This window comes from Lissotriton helveticus, chromosome 4_2 (assembly GCF_964261635.1).
Source record: "Lissotriton helveticus chromosome 4_2, aLisHel1.1, whole genome shotgun sequence".
Lineage (NCBI taxonomy): Eukaryota > Metazoa > Chordata > Amphibia > Caudata > Salamandridae > Lissotriton > Lissotriton helveticus.
In genome coordinates, this window is record NC_136064.1 from 131,260,546 (window position 1) to 131,277,703 (window position 17,158).

The window sequence follows — 17,158 nt, forward strand, 5'->3', positions numbered from 1 at the left end:
AAATTCTTTCGAGGGGGGGTGATGGGATGATATTGATGAGGGCTGAATTGGAAGGAATTAGTATTCTTACTAGCAGAAAGTAAAGTCTAGCCCTCAATTCCAGTAGAGTCCGTGTAGTTACAGGAATAAGCTGAGTCGATAGGACACTTCTGTTATGTAACTTGTATGCCATTTGCTCCATGGGTGGGATTAGAACATAACCTGCTGGAATGTTGAATTTCCAACAAGTCATCAATGTTAGTGATTCTAGAGAATCAGAAAATGCTTCTTTCAATATTCATTGAATTAAATTCAATAATACATTTCATTATGAATCAATACTATTCTAGAATGGTTTCCTGATTGTTCCATGAAGAAATCTTTGGGAATAAAATACATTTTATTCATCAAAAAATTATCCCGTAATGTCCATTCAGGCACATGCATCAAGCGTTTAAGAAATCACAAAAATTGTTAATCACAAAAAAATTGCATTTGCGATCGCAAAACACAGTGTAGCAATGCTCGATGGTATATTTGCGAAAAACACAGATTTTTGCAAATATAAAGAATCGCAAAAAGATCTGAGAAAATAATTGCGAATATGTATTTGCCCCTCCCAAATAGAGAATCGCAAATAAAGAATCGCAAATAAAATGCATGAAATATCGCATTTTGCGATTTCCTTGAAAATCGCAAAATTGCACTCGTAAAATAAGAAGGATCACAACCAGCTCGTTATCATGAGTGCAAATCACATACAGCTCGAATCAACTCAAACTTATTTAAACACACCCTGATGGCGAGGAGGATGAGGCTGCAGGCTGCTGGACACAGACAGAGGCGAATAAATGAGTGCATTTTCAGAGTCCGCATAACTTTGCTATGACAGCAAGAGGATGAGATTTACAATAAGTATAGGCTGTATGCAGCAATGATCCATGATCCCATTAATGAATTGGACCCCATCCTGCAACGACAGACACGTAGGACCAATGCCATCCCAACGCATGTGCAGGTCCTATGTTGCCTACATCTACTGGCGTCAGGCAGTTTTCAGGGAGTCATTGCAGCAGTTGGAGGTGTGTCGCAAAGCACACTTTAAAAGGATATTCAAAGCAGTCGTAGGGCGCAGGAGAAGATTGGACATCACACAAAATTACTTCTAAGGTGAGTAATGATGAAACAAAAACTGTATATTACAAGCAAAGTTATCTTTATGTAAATAAATAATGACCAGAGTGTTGAAGCACACTTTCAATGTGACCATTGGCACAGGAGTCTAGGTAATGGACAAATGGGGAATGCAAAGTAAGGATGACTTGAAAGTCAGTCAAAAGGTCACATTGCAACAATGGTCATGTCACCATCTCGGAATCTCATTGTACATGGAAGTCTAGCGCTTTCTCCCACGAACACCCAGATGCCTGTCAGATACCAGCATCTTCATCCCTCATGTTGGAAGTGGAGGTGGTACTGCTGCGTGTGTTGCATCTCACTGCAGTGGCAACTGGCATGACTATACTGCTCATGCTTGAGGCACCCTCTCTACTCTCTTCCTGCGTAGACATGTTGGCTGCACTAGTGGATGCATTCATCATTTCCACAGCATTGGTCACCTGGTCCAGTGCTTTAGCCACATTCCCGCTCCAATGGCACATTTGTGTTTGCATGGTCACAGACCTATATGCCAGCAGTGCCTTTGCAGGACCAGGCCTAATGTTAGATTTCTCATACATTTTGAGGTACTACATAAGTTGGTGATGGTGTATTTTCTGAGATGCATGTCCCTCCTGCACAAACTTGGTCAGTTGCTGTATACTATTGGACAGTAGTGCAATACTGTTTGCCATCTTTCCAATTTGGATCTGAACTAATCGTGTGTTCTTGCTTTGCAGGTGATGCGTACGAAGCATCTGTCCCTCAAGGCCACCCCAGACATCATATGGTTGCTCTGCCTGCTGTGTACTGCGTGCTCTACATCTTCTACGCCGGACTCTGAGATTGCCTCTACGGACCTGTGTTTGTGGAGTTGTGATGGGAGTGGATTGGCGATGGCTGCCCTCAGGTGTTGCATTGACCTCATCATCTGAAGCCATGGGGACAAGTGTTGGGTCAGGTGCCCTGCGTGAGTTTGGTGCTCGTGACTGTTTTGTTGGCAGAACCGGTGTGTCCTCATGTTCAAATGCGCTGGAGAGCTGCAGATCCTGGACATCACTATCCTCAGCTTCTACATAATCTGCATCTTTGAGGTTAAACAGTGCAAAACAGCATTAATTCATGCTTGTGAGATCATGTCACAGTTGTTAAATATTTTATTTGTCATTAAATTGAGCATATGTTACACTATTTAGAGTTGTTTTTTGCATATTTGTGTGTTTTTCATTGTAACTGCTCAACCTGCCTACATCTCCCATAATGCACTTCCCTTTCTGAAAACATTGTGTAGTAGATGCTAAAAAGTGTGCACTTATGCTGTTCTGAGCTCAGGTTCTAACTTTATAATTTGGGACAATGGCAACATGCATTCATCTTACCTTCAAATGTGTGTGCAGCTCCTGAGGTGTCTAGCTGTGTCACACCAACAACAGCTTCTGGCTGGATTGTGGATTCACCAAGTCCTCCATGGGAGTGTTCCCAGTGTCTGTTGGTGTTCCGCCTCCTGTCTTCATTGCCTCCTTCAGCCGGTCAGCAATGCGCACCTTAGCCCGACTGCGCAAATCATACCATCACTTTTTCAGCTCTTCAGTGGTGCTGTGTCACACCAAAGGCATTAACTCTGTTTTGGATCCGGATCTATATTTTTCTTTTCTCCTACTTGGGCACTTTTAAAGATGCTTTGCCATACAGCTCATCATAGCTGTGGACTGCTCCCTCAATGAGGGTGTCAATTTCTTTTTCTGAAAATTTAATTTTCCTTTTCCTGCCTGTTTGGCTATCCTCTGCTGTTTGTGCAGCTTCCATTTTCAGTTAGTTGACAGGTGTTTCCAATCTCTCAGTCCCACTCCTGTTCAGCTCCCAGAGCCAGCTCCCTCTTCTCCCTGAGCCTGTGCACTGAAAATGAGGCTAGGGCTGCTCACTTCCTGGTTCTGATGTTATCAAGATGCATCAATGTGAGACTCTGGTAATTGCGATTTTTCCAAATAGCGAAATTGCTAATAGCGAAATCGCAATTGCCAAAATCGCTATTTTATTTGCGATTTTTTGCGATTCTTTATTTAATCACAAATTTGATGTTGCATCGCGTTTTGCGATTCTTTATTAGCGATTCCTTAAATATCGCAAATAAGGAATCGCACATTTTTACAATGATGCATGTGCCTGTTAATGCTCAATGCATTTTGGACTAGATGTCCTTCTAGAATTGGATGTGTCACATAATGAAAATGGTGAAAGAGAGTGTTTAGTAACATCAAGCTTTGATTTCCAATGATTTCAATCAACTGACAGATAGCGTGTTACTTGATCATGTTTTCACAACCTGGGGTGTACCTTGAGAGCATACCAAAAGGGGCATAAGTGAATACGATCTGAGAAATGCAATATCAAAACTTTGTAAATAGTCTTCCTGCATCTGGTCTTAGTGATGGATTTCAGAGCACGCATAAAAAAATAAATGAGAGTCCACATTTCAGAATGTTGAGAAAATATAGATATTCCTCGTCTGCTTTTTGTTTTTAGAAAAGACTTTCAGCTTCCCTTTTGTTTGTCTTTTCTTTCTTTGCATAACCTTTTTTGTACCTATCCATATTTGGAGTTTGCACTCTCATCCTATGTTTCCATAGTGTAATCAGTGTTTTTAGATTTGTTTAATCCTTTGATTCTGGTCTGAGAATATTGTAATTTTTAATGCATCTCACTGCAGTCTGAATTAAATGCACGACTATCTTATTTATAGATTCAACCTCAGTTTTAATGGTCGGTCCTCAGAAACTATGACCTTGAAATTCTCAAATATTTCTCATTATATATGTCCCAGACACCTGCTTCCTTTCTCAAGATGTCTGCCAAGTCAAACAAACCCTTGCTATCCTTTTGTCTTATACACCTAAAATTGAGAAATATCTGACTTACTCCTAATTTGAAAAATTAAATCATTGTTTTTTCAAATCTTCTTTTTTTTTAAACTGTTAAATGTTTTTGATGACATAGAAAGGTAAACAAGAGACATGGTTTATCCTTTGCAGAGAAGTGTACACACACATATATGAAATACAATGCTAGCTGAAAAGTGAAACTGTGTTCTTCTCTAGAAAGCAGTGTTGCTATCTCTAGAAGGCAGGGGAAAATTGGCCTCATACAGTTTTAGGCTTGTGTCTGGTTTAAGGGGATCATCAGGGAAGCTGGATGGCACTGTGAGAGAGTGTGTGTCTCTGTGTTTGTGTTTGTGTGTGTATGTGGTGTTGTGCAGTGTGAACCTGGTCAAAAGGTAGTAGAGTGCTATACTTCCTTCCACAGTCAATTACATGAGTCTCCTGAATTGTAGAATGTTTCACTGCATTATGTACAGTACAACACAACTGTGAACATCTGAGAACAATGTACTGTATAAGAACACATCACCACGGATATCTGTTTCTTATACATTTCATTAGTGATTTTTACAGCTGTATTTAAATAACATATTTTGGCAAACAGTAAACAGTGGATAGAGGGCTGTATCCTATCTTCCAATGGAAAATATCCACAAGATATGTAAACCATCTATGCAAGGACATTAGAGGGCATGCTAGCAGAGTTTTAGCAGTACTGAACAAAATGCAAAAAGATTTCAATTCTTTGAGAAAATGGGCACTTTTATTGGAAAGTTGCAAAAAGTAATACAATTCCAGATCAAATCATTATTCCTTCCAGGGCGTAGTCAGTGAGCCACAACATTTGACCTTACAGCAAAGGACATGGAGACATTGAATGAAACAGAATCTGGAAGAGCAAAGGCAAAGTGTTACAAGCAAATGCAACATCCAGCTGTAAAGCAATGAGTGGAGAGGCAGAATCTGAGCAGCAGTCTCAGCAGCAGTGGGGTCAACAAGCAGGAAACAGAAACATGTGTTTCAGTCCAGAGACTACATTTTAATTTCCTCTTTGTAGCTTTTATGTTTATGAATTATGATTCATAAGTAGTGCAAGTAGGCATTTCTTTTCTTGCATGAACAACTGCAAAGCTTTCATAATCTGCCAAGTGATACAAATGATTAACCCTCCTAGAAAACACCTGCAGCTCCAGAATGACAAAGCCACCCTCACTTAGTGCTTTCCTGACAAAACTCTCATCGATGCTTAAATGAGGAAACTTGAAGCTCCCAATCATGTAAAATGTCTGCATGAGGCAACATATCCATACTAAATGCCCTCCATTTTTTAACATTGATGAGACATTTTTTAGAGTGCAGCAGAACTCCTCTTTATTTGTCACATGAGGCGCCAAACAGTGTGTTAGGAGCAGGCAGTCAGCCTGGGGGAGGACGGTGGGAGACAGCGGGTTACTTTTTCTGACGTCACATTTGAGAACCTGCTTGATTTTTTGTTTAAAAATGTTTTGCTTCTCAGGCCATTTTTCCCTGAAAAAAGAAATATACATAATTATTATTGTTTTAATTATTGACTAAAATACGTTTTTTCATGTTGTGGGAAATGTCCTGAACTAGTGTGTATAAATAAAAGTAATATGCTAACTTTCGACTTGTACAAAGTACACATGACATTTCCTGTTCTAACTCCATGCCCACAATAATACTGATGTATGAGGTTGTAAGCATTAAAGTAAAACACCCTGGATTAAACCCTTTCAAACAACACCCTCTATGTATTTTAAAAAACAAAACAATATATGAGGTTTCCTCTCTATTGTGAGATCAGCATTCTCAAGCTAGAGTGTGTACAGTGAAACATTACCAACATAACGATGGCTGTTCTGGTTTCCATGGTTTGCTCGACACAGGGAGATACACATGCATGTGAGCACAAATGCTCCACATGTATGTGCACACACAAATACCAATTCAAGATCAGGCTCCCTCAGAATGAAATGAAGTTGAATACGTATATCCAAATTTACAAGGGTTCCGGATGATGTTGGTGTTTTACTGATATATTATTTCTATGGCCTGCTGAAATCGGTGCATTGGGTTGTAACTCTATTCCTGCCCATCTGCACCATGTCTGTAGGATAGTATTTTAATGCCTGTACATCACATCTGAATGTTATTCTCACAGAATGCTGACCTCCCTTTGAATGGATCACACACCATCGACAGATCCCCAATCACTACCTTCAGATCTGCCAAGGAATCCATATACAATTCTTTATTAATTAGTATATTCTTCATATAATCCTGGAAACAAACCGACCCTAAACCATAACCAATTTCTCATTTAGTAACTCTGATTGCCTGCTTCCTGATCTGAAGTCAGACTGTTGAAACACCATTATGAAGAAATGTCATAATGACAACATACCTTTCCCTTTGCAAACAAGCTCTACAGGAGGATTAGTGGAGGGAGGCAGCACCATGTCTAGACAGTGAAGAAGGTAAAAAAAAGGGAGCGGTAGAAGGGAAGCCCTTAAAAAAACAGGGGCATAAGGAGCATCCCCACTTAAGTGGGACAAAGGGAAAAAAACTGATATGAAGAAGCACATGTTTCTTCAGGAATGGTTACAGATTCTGTAGAGATGACTCATATGGAATGCAAATGAGTTGCCTAGCAGCTTAGAATGTTATCTTTGAAGTAGATCAAACTGAGCTGTGAAGCAGGCTGTGGATGAGCTGGAGGTCCCTGTACTAACTATACAATAAAGATATCAATTTTATCAATCTATTTGGACTCACCTTTACATTGGCGACGAGGGAAACCTGTCTGCGCAAGGGGCAGATGCTGGTGCCTCCACCCTTGGACTTTGGAATATTTTACATATCATCATCCACCTTCTAGTGAGTAAACTGATTAAATTCTGTACTCAACTGATTAAATTCTGTACCCAACTTAAATCTATTTGGATCCAGACGTTCAACTATTTTAACTCTACCTTTGATAAGAGGAGAATACAAAATGTTGAAAGCAATATGAACTTTTATTCAATCAAAATGGAATTCTTGTGAAATACTACTAGTATTTTCTTGCGCTTCAAGTCTTGAAATAACAAAAACTTATACTTGTGCCTTATTGTGTTGGACACAGAGCTTGAACTACTGAAACACCTGAAGTAATATTGGTGTTTTATGTGCGAGCGTTGGCTCTTTCTGCATCGGTATTTACAAGCGCTGAATTATCTACTTTCAACTATTTCTGATTTTCAAGCCCTTTTGCTGATTTGTCATTGCTGGTGAAAATCGGGAAACTGACTGGTAATTGTCAGCATGAATCTAAACAGCGACAAACCTTGCACATTTTGGATACGTCGCTCGAGAAAAGAGTGTTTGGAGTCATCGCTTTGCAAGAAAAAACTTGAAACCGATCTTTATAACTTACTGTCATTACTTTGGAAGGAAAAACGATTTTCAAGTTTCAAGACATGAAGGTTTTTATTTTAATTTGTTATGTTAGTTTCTTTATTTTAAACTAACCTTCTTTCATTTGCAGGTGAAAGTTTAAATGTAATGTTTTAATTGTGTAAGTTGGTTATTATGAGTGATCAAGCTTTGTCCACTCCACCTGCCTTTTTACCAACTCCTGGTGAGCCAACCATTCCGTGGAAGGAATGGAAGAAATTGTTTCTTACCTACATTCTTGCCACTGGTGCTGATAAATATGGTCCAGTGCGTAGGCAAGCTATTTTACTACACAATTTGGGTGTGGAAGGTCGCAGGCTATATGAAAATCTCCCAGAAGTTTCCCTTGGTAGTGGAGATGGACAAGCTGCAAATGTTTATGAAATGAGTTTGCAGATACTTGAAATAAGGTTTACCACAAAAGTAAATTTAGTTCTTGAAAGACACAAATTTTTCTGTAGGGTACAAAAAATGGACGAAGATATTGCATCATATGTTGCTGCTTTGAGAGGGTTGTCACTGACTTGTCAATTTGAGACTTTAACAGATTCACTTATTCGTGATCAGATAGTTAGGTGTACAAATAATAAAAGAGCAACCACTGCGCCCTCACCGGCCTGGTCGCCCCACGATCCTCGCTCCTGCTCCTGCGCCCTCCTGCTGCCTGTGCCGCCCGATCTCCATCGTCGCCTGCTCCCGGCGCCCCAGCCGCCGCAGGGCCGCCAGAGAAGCCCGCACCCGGTTTTCCCGCCGCCGCTGCCTGCAGACCCGCCCCCCCGCCAGCCGATTGGCTAAGACGCTCCCGCCTCCCAGCTGACCCGCCCTCACTGCTCCCTTCTTAAGGGGACCCTCTACTCCCGTTCAGGAGCAACCACTGCGCCCTCACCGGCCTGGTCGCCCCACGATCCTCGCTCCTGCTCCTGCGCTCTCCTGCTGCCTGTGCCGCCCGATCTCCATTGTCGCCTGATCCCGGCACCCCAGCCGCCGCAGGGCCGCTAGAGAAGCCCGCACCCGGTTTTCCCGCCGCCGCTGCCTGCAGACCCGCCCCCCCGCCAGCCGATTGGCTAAGATGCTCCCGCCTCCCAGCTGACCCGCCCTCACTGCTCCCTTCTTAAGGGGACCCTCTACTCCCGTTCAGGAGCAACCACTGCGCCCTCACCGGCCTGGTCGCCCCACGATCCTCGCTCCTGCTCCTGCGCCCTCCCGCTGCCTGTGCCGCCCGATCTCCATCATCGCCTGCTCCCGGCGCCCCAGCCGCCGCAGGGCCGCCAGAGAAGCCCGCACCCGGTTTTCCCGCCGCCGCTGCCTGCAGACCCGCCCCCCCCACCAGCCGATTGGCTAAGATGCTCCCGCCTCCCAGCTGACCCGCCCTCACTGCTCCCTTCTTAAGGGGACCCTCTACTCCCGTTCAGGAGCAACCACTGCGCCCTCACCGGCCTGGTCGCCCCACGATCCTCGCTCCTGCTCCTGCGCCCTCCTGCTGCCTGTGCCGCCCGATCTCCATCGTCGCCTGCTCCCGACACCCCAGCCGCTGCAGGGCCGCCAGAGAAGCCCGCACCCGGTTTTCCCGCCGCCGCTGTCTGCAGACGTGCCCCCCCGCCAGCCGATTGGCTAAGACGCTCCCGCCTCCCAGCTGACCCGCCCTCACTGCTCCCTTCTTATGACGCCCCCTCAGCGACCGCGCAGCGGACGCGCGCAGCGGGAGCACCGAATGAGCGCCGAAGGTGCGCCAAAGGTAAGCCCGTCCGCGCCTTGACCGCGCCCAGCGCCAGAATCCCTGGTCCCCGCAGACACCAGCCCACCCGCCGGACCTACGACGCCGCCACGCTCAACGCGCTCAACACCGGCCGAGTCCCGGGATGCTACCGAGCCACCCCTAGAAGCACCCACGGACCCTTCAGCTGCCACGCCTGCAAGTTCACCTGCATCCGGACCTGCCTCGCACCAGCACCCGTCAAGCCGAACACCAGCAGTGTCCACCTCAAGTGCATCCTGCTCAACACCCGCTCCGTCCACAGACATGCCATCGAACTCTGGAACCTCTTCGACACCACAGCTCCTGACATTGCCTTCCTCACGGAAACCTGGATGAACGACTCCTCAGCGCCCGACATCGCCATCGCCATCCCAGAGGGATACAAAATCACCCGGAGAGATCGCGTCAACCAGACTGGAGGAGGCATCGCCATCATCCACACGGACACCATCCACATCACGGCCAACACCGACGACACCCTGACTACCGCCGAACACCTACACTTCCAGATCCGCACCGACCCGAAGACCACCCTCAGAGGCACCCTGATCTACCGACCCCCGGGACCACGCACACAATTCAGCGAGGACATCGCCGACTTCGTCAGCCCGCATGCCCTCCCCTCCGCTGACTACATCCTCCTGGGGGACATCAACTTCCACCTGGAGAACAACAACGACCGCAACACCATCACCCTGCTCGACAACCTCGCCAACCTCGGACTCAAGCAGCTGGTGTCCACCCTCACCCACCTCGCCGGACACACGCTCGACGCCATCTTCTCATCCAGCGAAGACATCGCCTTCAGCCACGCAACTGGACTCCACTGGACAGACCACAGCTGCGTCCACTTCACCTTCAGAAGAACGACGATCCACCACCACCAGCAACAGGTTGCTCGAAGAAGCTGGAACAAGATCACAGCCGACCAGCTCGCCGCTTCCCTGAGCCAGCACCCTCCCGCCGACAACCTCACGAAGTGGATCAGCAACTGCGCGGACGAACTCGCCCCTCTAAGGACCCCGCCCAGCAGACCCGGCAGCAAGAAGGCCCCATGGTTCACCGACAAACTCAAGAGCTCCAAGAAGAACTGCCGAGCCCTCGAGAAAGCCTGGAGAAGGGAACCAACACCGGACAACATGACCACCCTCAAGCTTGCCACCCGGAAGCACCACCAACTAATCCGCGCCACCAAGAAAACTGCATTCAAGGACCGGCTGGACAACAACGCGCACAACTGCAAGGAACTCTTCAACATCGTGAAAGAGCTCTCCAACCCCAACGCCGGAAACAACGACATCACCCCATCGCAAGACCTCTGCAACTCCCTCGCCTCCTACTTCCACAACAAGATCGCGGACATACACAACAGCTTCAGCACTCAACCGACGCACGCCACGAACGAACCACCGCCCCCCACCACCACCCTCCGCGCCTGGACCCCGATCAGCACCGAAGACACCGTCCGCATGATGAACTCCATCCACTCCGGATCTCCGACCGACCCCTGCCCTCACCACGTCTTCAACAAGGCCGACGATGTCATCGCACCCCACCTACGGGACATCATCAACACCTCCTTCAACACCGCCACATTCCCGGAGAGCTGGAAGCACGCCGAACTCAGCGCCCTACTAAAGAAACCTACAGCGGACCCCACCGAACTCAAGAATTACCGCCCCATCTCGCTCCTCCCGTTTCCAGCCAAAGTCATCGAGAAGACCGTCAACAAACAGCTGGCCGCCTTCCTCGAGACGAATGGATCCCTCGACCCCTCAAAGTCTGGCTTCCGAGCCAACCACAGCACCGAGACCGCCCTCATCGCTGCCACCGATGACATCCGAGCCCTGATAGACAACAGAGAAACATCGGCCCTCATCCTCCTAGACCTCTCCGCGGCATTCGACACTGTCTGCCACCGCACCCTAGTGCAGCGCCTCAGCAACGTCGGAATCCAGGAGAAGGCACTGGAATGGATCATCTCCTTCCTAGACGGAAGAACACAGAGAGTCCGTCTACCACCGTACAAGTCAGAGGTCACCAAAGTCATCTGCGGCGTCCCTCAAGGATCCTCGCTGAGCCCCACCCTCTTCAACGTCTACATGAGCCCCCTCGCGGCCATCGCATGCCAACACAACCTCAACATCATCTCCTACACTGACGACACCCAGCTGATCCTCTCCCTGACCAACGACCCCGCCGCCGCCAGAGCCAACCTTCACGAAGGGATGAAAGACGTAGCCAAGTGGATGACAACCAGCCGCCTGAAACTGAACTCAGACAAGACGGAAGTCCTCATCCTGGGATCCTCGCCCTCCGCCTGGGACAACTCCTGGTGGCCCCCCGCCCTGGACACCGCACCCAAACCGACAGACCACGCACGCAACCTGGGCTTCATACTGGACTCCTCCCTCTCCATGACCAGACAAGTCAACGCCGTCTCCTCGTCATGCTTCAACATCCTGCGCATGCTACGGAAGATCTTCCGGTGGATCCCCACCGAGACCAGGAAGATGGTCACCCAGGCCCTCGTCACCAGCCGACTGGACTACGGCAACGCCCTCTACGCCGGAACCACCGCCAAGCTCCAGAAGAGACTCCAGCAGATCCAGAACACCTCAGCCAGACTCATCCTCGACATCCCACGACACAGCCACATCTCCGGACATCTGAGAGACCTGCATTGGCTCCCCGTCAACAAAAGAATCACCTTCCGTCTCCTCACCCACGCACACAAAGCCCTACACAATCAAGGCCCGAGCTACCTCTACAACCGCATCAACTTCTACGCTCCCAAACGCCATCTCCGATCAGCCAGACACGCCCTCGCCGCCGTCCCCCGCATCCGAAGAACGACAACAGGAGGAAGGTCCTTCTCATACCTGGCCGCCAAGACCTGGAACTCCCTCCCCACCGACCTGCGCCTGACCAAAGACCACCTCTCCTTCAGGAAGAAGCTCAAGATCTGGCTGTTCGAGCAGTAGCAGCCCCCCCCCCAGCGCCTTGAGACCCTCCGGGTAAGTAGTGCGCTCTATAAATGTCTTTGATTGATTGATTGATTGAAAAGTTATTAATAAGACATTCAAGACTAGAAGAGGCTATTCAAATAGCAAAGGGGTTAGAGCATACTGATATTTGGATCAAGGAGATGGATAAATGTACCAATTCTATTGCGAATAAGGAGGGTGCAGTGAAAGTTTCTAGTTCTAAAGATTCAGAAATTCATGCTTATATTGATGAAACCAAAATAACTAAACCTTTGTGTAAAGTGCATGAAAAACCTAATAGTAAAACTTTTGATAAAAATAAGGAATTTCGCCAAAGCAGTAGCTCTATTAATACGCGACCTTTTAAAATGTGACCGATGTGGTACACCTGGCCACATTGCTTCCAGTATGAAGTGTATGGCCAGGAACGCAATATGTAGAACGTGTGGTATGAGAGGCCACCTTGCTAAGGTTTGTAGAACTAAAATTCCCTCTGATCATGAAATTGATGATTCTTGTGAGAATGTTTGTGAATTTATTCCCTCTATTGATAATATCAAGGCTTATCAAGTTAATGTTGATGATAATGTTGAAATTAACAATATTGATTTGTCAGGTATTCCTAGGGAGAGCACTGACAAACTGGATAAGCCTCATTATGTTATCAAATTTGATACTGTGGGAGTAAAAATGTTAATTGACTCTGGAAGTCTATATACCTTAATGTCAAAAGAAATGTACATTAAGTTGTGGGGAGTGTCTGTTAATGTAAATGATTGGGATCCCTCAGACATTAGAGCTGTAGGCTATGGAGGGAAGAACATTGACATGTTGGGTTTAAAATGGATGGTAATTGAATTTGACAAGAAGAAACTCTATGGTAGAGTGTATCTGACCGAGCAAGGATCAACTTTGTTGGGGTTGCGTCACCAGAGGGACTTAGGTATAGTTTTGAATCCTAATGCCACAATTCCAGTGCAGTCTATATGTTTAGTGAATAGTGAGAGTTATGATTCGTTGATTATGGGAAAGTACTCTGCTGTTTTTTGTGATGAATTGGGAAAGCTAAGAAATTTTTCTCATAAAATTATTCTCAAGAGTAATGCTACTCCGGTAGTTCACAAAGTTAGGTCTGTTCCCCACCTTATGAAAGGTCTTCTACAAGATGAACTTGATAGGTTACTGAAATTGGGCATAATTGAGCCTATTGAGGCTTCTGAGTGGCTTTCACCCATTGTCGTCGCTCCTAAGGATGGGGGAAAGAGAATTTGTTTGTGCATTGACCTTCGCGATCTTAACAAGAATATATGGGTTGTTCGCCAACCCCTACCAAACATTTCAGAGATGTTGACAGGAATGGGTGGGGGGAGTGTCTTTAGTGTTATTGATATGTCATCAGCATATCACCAGATTGACCTCAATGAAGAATCCAGACATGTAACATCTTTTGTAACACTGCTGGGTGCTTTCCGTTACCGCAGGATGCCCTTTGGATTAGCTTCTGCCACAGCGGTGTTCCAAAGGGTTATGGGAAAAGTTATTCATGGTATTAATGATGTACTTTGTTTCCAAGATGATGTGTTAATTGTTGGTAGAAATTTTGATCATCATGATCAGGTAATGGAGATTGTTTTATGTAGAATGAGAGAACATGGGTTAACTATACAAAGAGAGAAATGCCAGTCGATGAAGGATGTAGTTAATTAACTAGGTCATGAAATTTCTAAGGAAGGGATCAGACCAAAGAAAAGTATTGTCTCTGCCATTAGAGATGCTCCTGTTCCTACTAGTAAAGATCAACTAAGAAGCTGTCTTGGTTTAGCGGAGTATTGCTCCAAGTTTGTGAGAAATTTTACTAATATTGTGGAACCATTGCGGATTTTGATGAAAAGTGGTGTTGAGTTTGCATGGAGTGATGCATTCCAGGAGATTAAAGATGGAATATTGTCTGCGCCCAGCCTTGGACACTTTGATGTTAGAGCTAAAACTTTTACTACCACTGATGCGAGCGCTATAGGTATTGGTGCTGTTTTAACGCAAGTGTGTAATGGGGAAGAAAGAATTATTGGGTTTGCATCTAGAAGGTTACAGGGTGCTGTGAGATCATATTCAGGGATAGAAAAAGAAGCCTTGGGGTGTTGTTGGGGCATTAAACATTTCAAATACTTTGTGTGGGGCTTACCATTTAGACTTCGCACAGATCACAAACCTTTAGTTCATTTATTTAAGGGTGGCAAAGGATTGGAAGGGAGTGTTACTCCGAGGATATCAAGGTGGATTTTATCAGTGTTGGAATATAATTTTGAAGTGGAATACATGAAAGGATTGAAGAATATAATAGTGGATTGTTTGTCAAGAATACCGGTTGTGGTGAGTGATATTGAGTCTGAGATTGATGTTGAGGAAGTGAGGTATACTGAAGAACAAGCTTTTGGGTTGGAGCAATGGAATGCTGCAATGTTGGAAGATGAAGTATTAAAAAAAATTATGTTTTCTATTTCTAATGGTTGGGATGCGCAATTGTGCAATGATATACGGTTTAAAGGTTTCATCAATGTTGCAGAAGAGTTAAGTGTAAGAGATAGAAAATTGTGGAGGAGAGATAAATTAGTATCACCGGAGACTCTTAGGTCTAAAATTGTCATTATCGCACACGAAGGTCATTTAGGAAGAAATATGACTAAGCGACGTGTACGTCAGTCATACTGGTGGCCAGGTTTGGATAATGAGGTTGAGGCAGCTGTCAAGGACTGTTATGCTTGTGCTGCTAGTGACAAAACCAAAGTTTTACGTCAACCTCCTCTTGCTTCTGTGAAGTTTCCTGAGCATCCTTGGGAAAGGTTGGCTTTAGATTTCATTGGTTCTATTTCCAAATTAGGAACGAATTGCAAATTCTTAATGGTTTTAGTGGATTATCACTCCAAGTGGTTTGTGGTCGAGACGTCTGAGAGTATAACAACTGAGAAAGTAATTAAGTTTCTTGAAAAGGTGTTTTTGAATGAAGGAATTCCAAAGGTTTTGGTGTCAGACAATGGTCCTCAGTTAATTTCTAGAAAAATGGAGGAGTTTCTTTCTGGAAAAGGTATTAAGCATGAAAGGGTTGCTTTATTCAGGCCACAAGCCAATGGCTTAGTTGAGAGAATTAATCGTTTGATCTTAGACAATATACAACTTTCTTTGTGCAATGGTTTATCCTGGTCTGAAGAGTTAAAAAAGCTAATGTGGTCTTATAGAGTAACACCACATTCCATGACTGGAGTGTCACCTTTTATTTCTCTTAAAGGATGGGAGCCAGGTTTGAAGGAGATACCAGGGTGGTTGAAAGACAGGGAATGTATATGGGTGAATCGTGATGTGATTGGAGAACAAGTTGTCAACAAACAAACCATTGCTGCCAAACATTATGATCATTTAAAAGGAGTCAAATTTCCTAACATAAAATCAGGTGATTGGGTAGTAGTAAAATGTGGGGGTTTTGTTGCCAAAGGTGATAGCAAATTTTCTAAACCTGTTCGAGTGAAAGAAGTAAAGAAACGTATCGTGACTTTGTGTGATGGGTCTACTTGGAGTTTAGGAAATGTGACTAAGTGTTTTTCTCCTTGTATTTAAATTGATCTTCACTGCTTAGGAAATGTAACTAAGTGTTTTTCTCCTTGTATTTAAATTGATCTTCTCTGCTTAGTTTTTCTGTATTATAGTTTCTTTCAAGTTTTAGTTGTGGTATATGTAAGGGGGACGTATGTAGAGATGACTCATATGGAATGCAAATGAGTTGCCTAGCAGCTTAGAATGTCATCTTTGAAGCAGATCAAACTGAGCTGTGAAGCAGGCTGTGGATGAGCTGGAGGTCCCTGTACTAACTATACAATAACGATATCAATTTTATCAATCTATTTGGACTCATCTTTACAGATTCCTTATTGCATAGATGGAATGCATTTCTTCTTTTTTTCACTTCTTAGTTACCAGTCTGTCAGTGTCCTGGCTGCAGTTGTACCAAGAGCCAACAGAGATTGTGAGCTTGTCTGCAAGATAAGCACGATGGGGGAGTTGGCTGTCATGACTTTGTACATTATGCAGTTTGTTTTGAAGATGATGTGGATTGGGAAAGGGAGTCAATGGAGTTGGTATTGGTATTTATATTTATAGAGCGCAATTATCACCTGTAGGTCTCTAAGCGCTGTAGAAGGAGAGAAAAAAAACAGAACCTAGCCTCCCAGCATAGGGACAGAAATGAACCCGACCCCCACGCCTCTTGGCAAAGAACCGTTTTCAACTTCTTCCTGAATGGAAGAAGAGCAAGTTCTTTACGCACAATCTCTGGTAGTTTGTTCTATAAAGGGGCGATGGCAGTTGAAAACGCTCTGCCCCCTTTGGTAGCCAGCCTAAAACACTGACTCTTCAGCATGCAAGCATCTGAGGACCAAAGAGTCAGAATGGGAGTGTAGAGAGCTAGACGATCTTTTACATACTGTGGGGCTTGGCCATGAATGTCCTTATGGGCAATGCAAAGGCCCTTAAACTTGGCTCTCTGCCTTACATTGAGCCAGTGCAGGTGCTGCAAGAGAGGGGTGGCATGTGCTTTCCTGGGCAATTTAAAAATCAGCCTGGCCGCGTCATTCATGGTAACCTGGAGCCGACTCAGTAATTTCTCCGGAAGGCCGACGTAAAGGGCGTTACAATAGTCCAGGCGAGAAATTATCATCGCTGACACCATCAGTCTAATAGTGAGAAACTCAAAAGGGGGCCAGCTTGCAGAACTGTCTCATCAGGCCTGTTCAGGCTCCAACTACTGCAGACACCTGATGGGACATAGACAGATCAGCATCTATCTTAATTCCAAGGCTCTTTACGACCAAGGCTGGGACTGGGCTAGCGCCCAGCTCCTGCGGCCAAAAAAGGTTACTCCACGGATTGAGCATGGTGGCAATGGCCAAGACCTCAGT

At 45.3% G+C, this 17,158-nt stretch overlaps 1 protein-coding gene across 1 annotated transcript in view; it reads right to left on the bottom strand.

The window, feature by feature from the left end:
* Positions 1-5,086: 5,086 nt before the first annotated feature.
* LOC144751975 (nicotinamide N-methyltransferase-like) overlaps positions 5,087-17,158 on the bottom strand; it is an 84,823-nt gene continuing 72,751 nt past the window's right edge. The window contains exon 3 of the mRNA XM_078639934.1: positions 5,087-5,540. Within this exon, the coding sequence (XP_078496060.1) occupies positions 5,087-5,540 (454 nt within the window). The remainder of the gene's footprint in view (positions 5,541-17,158) is intronic.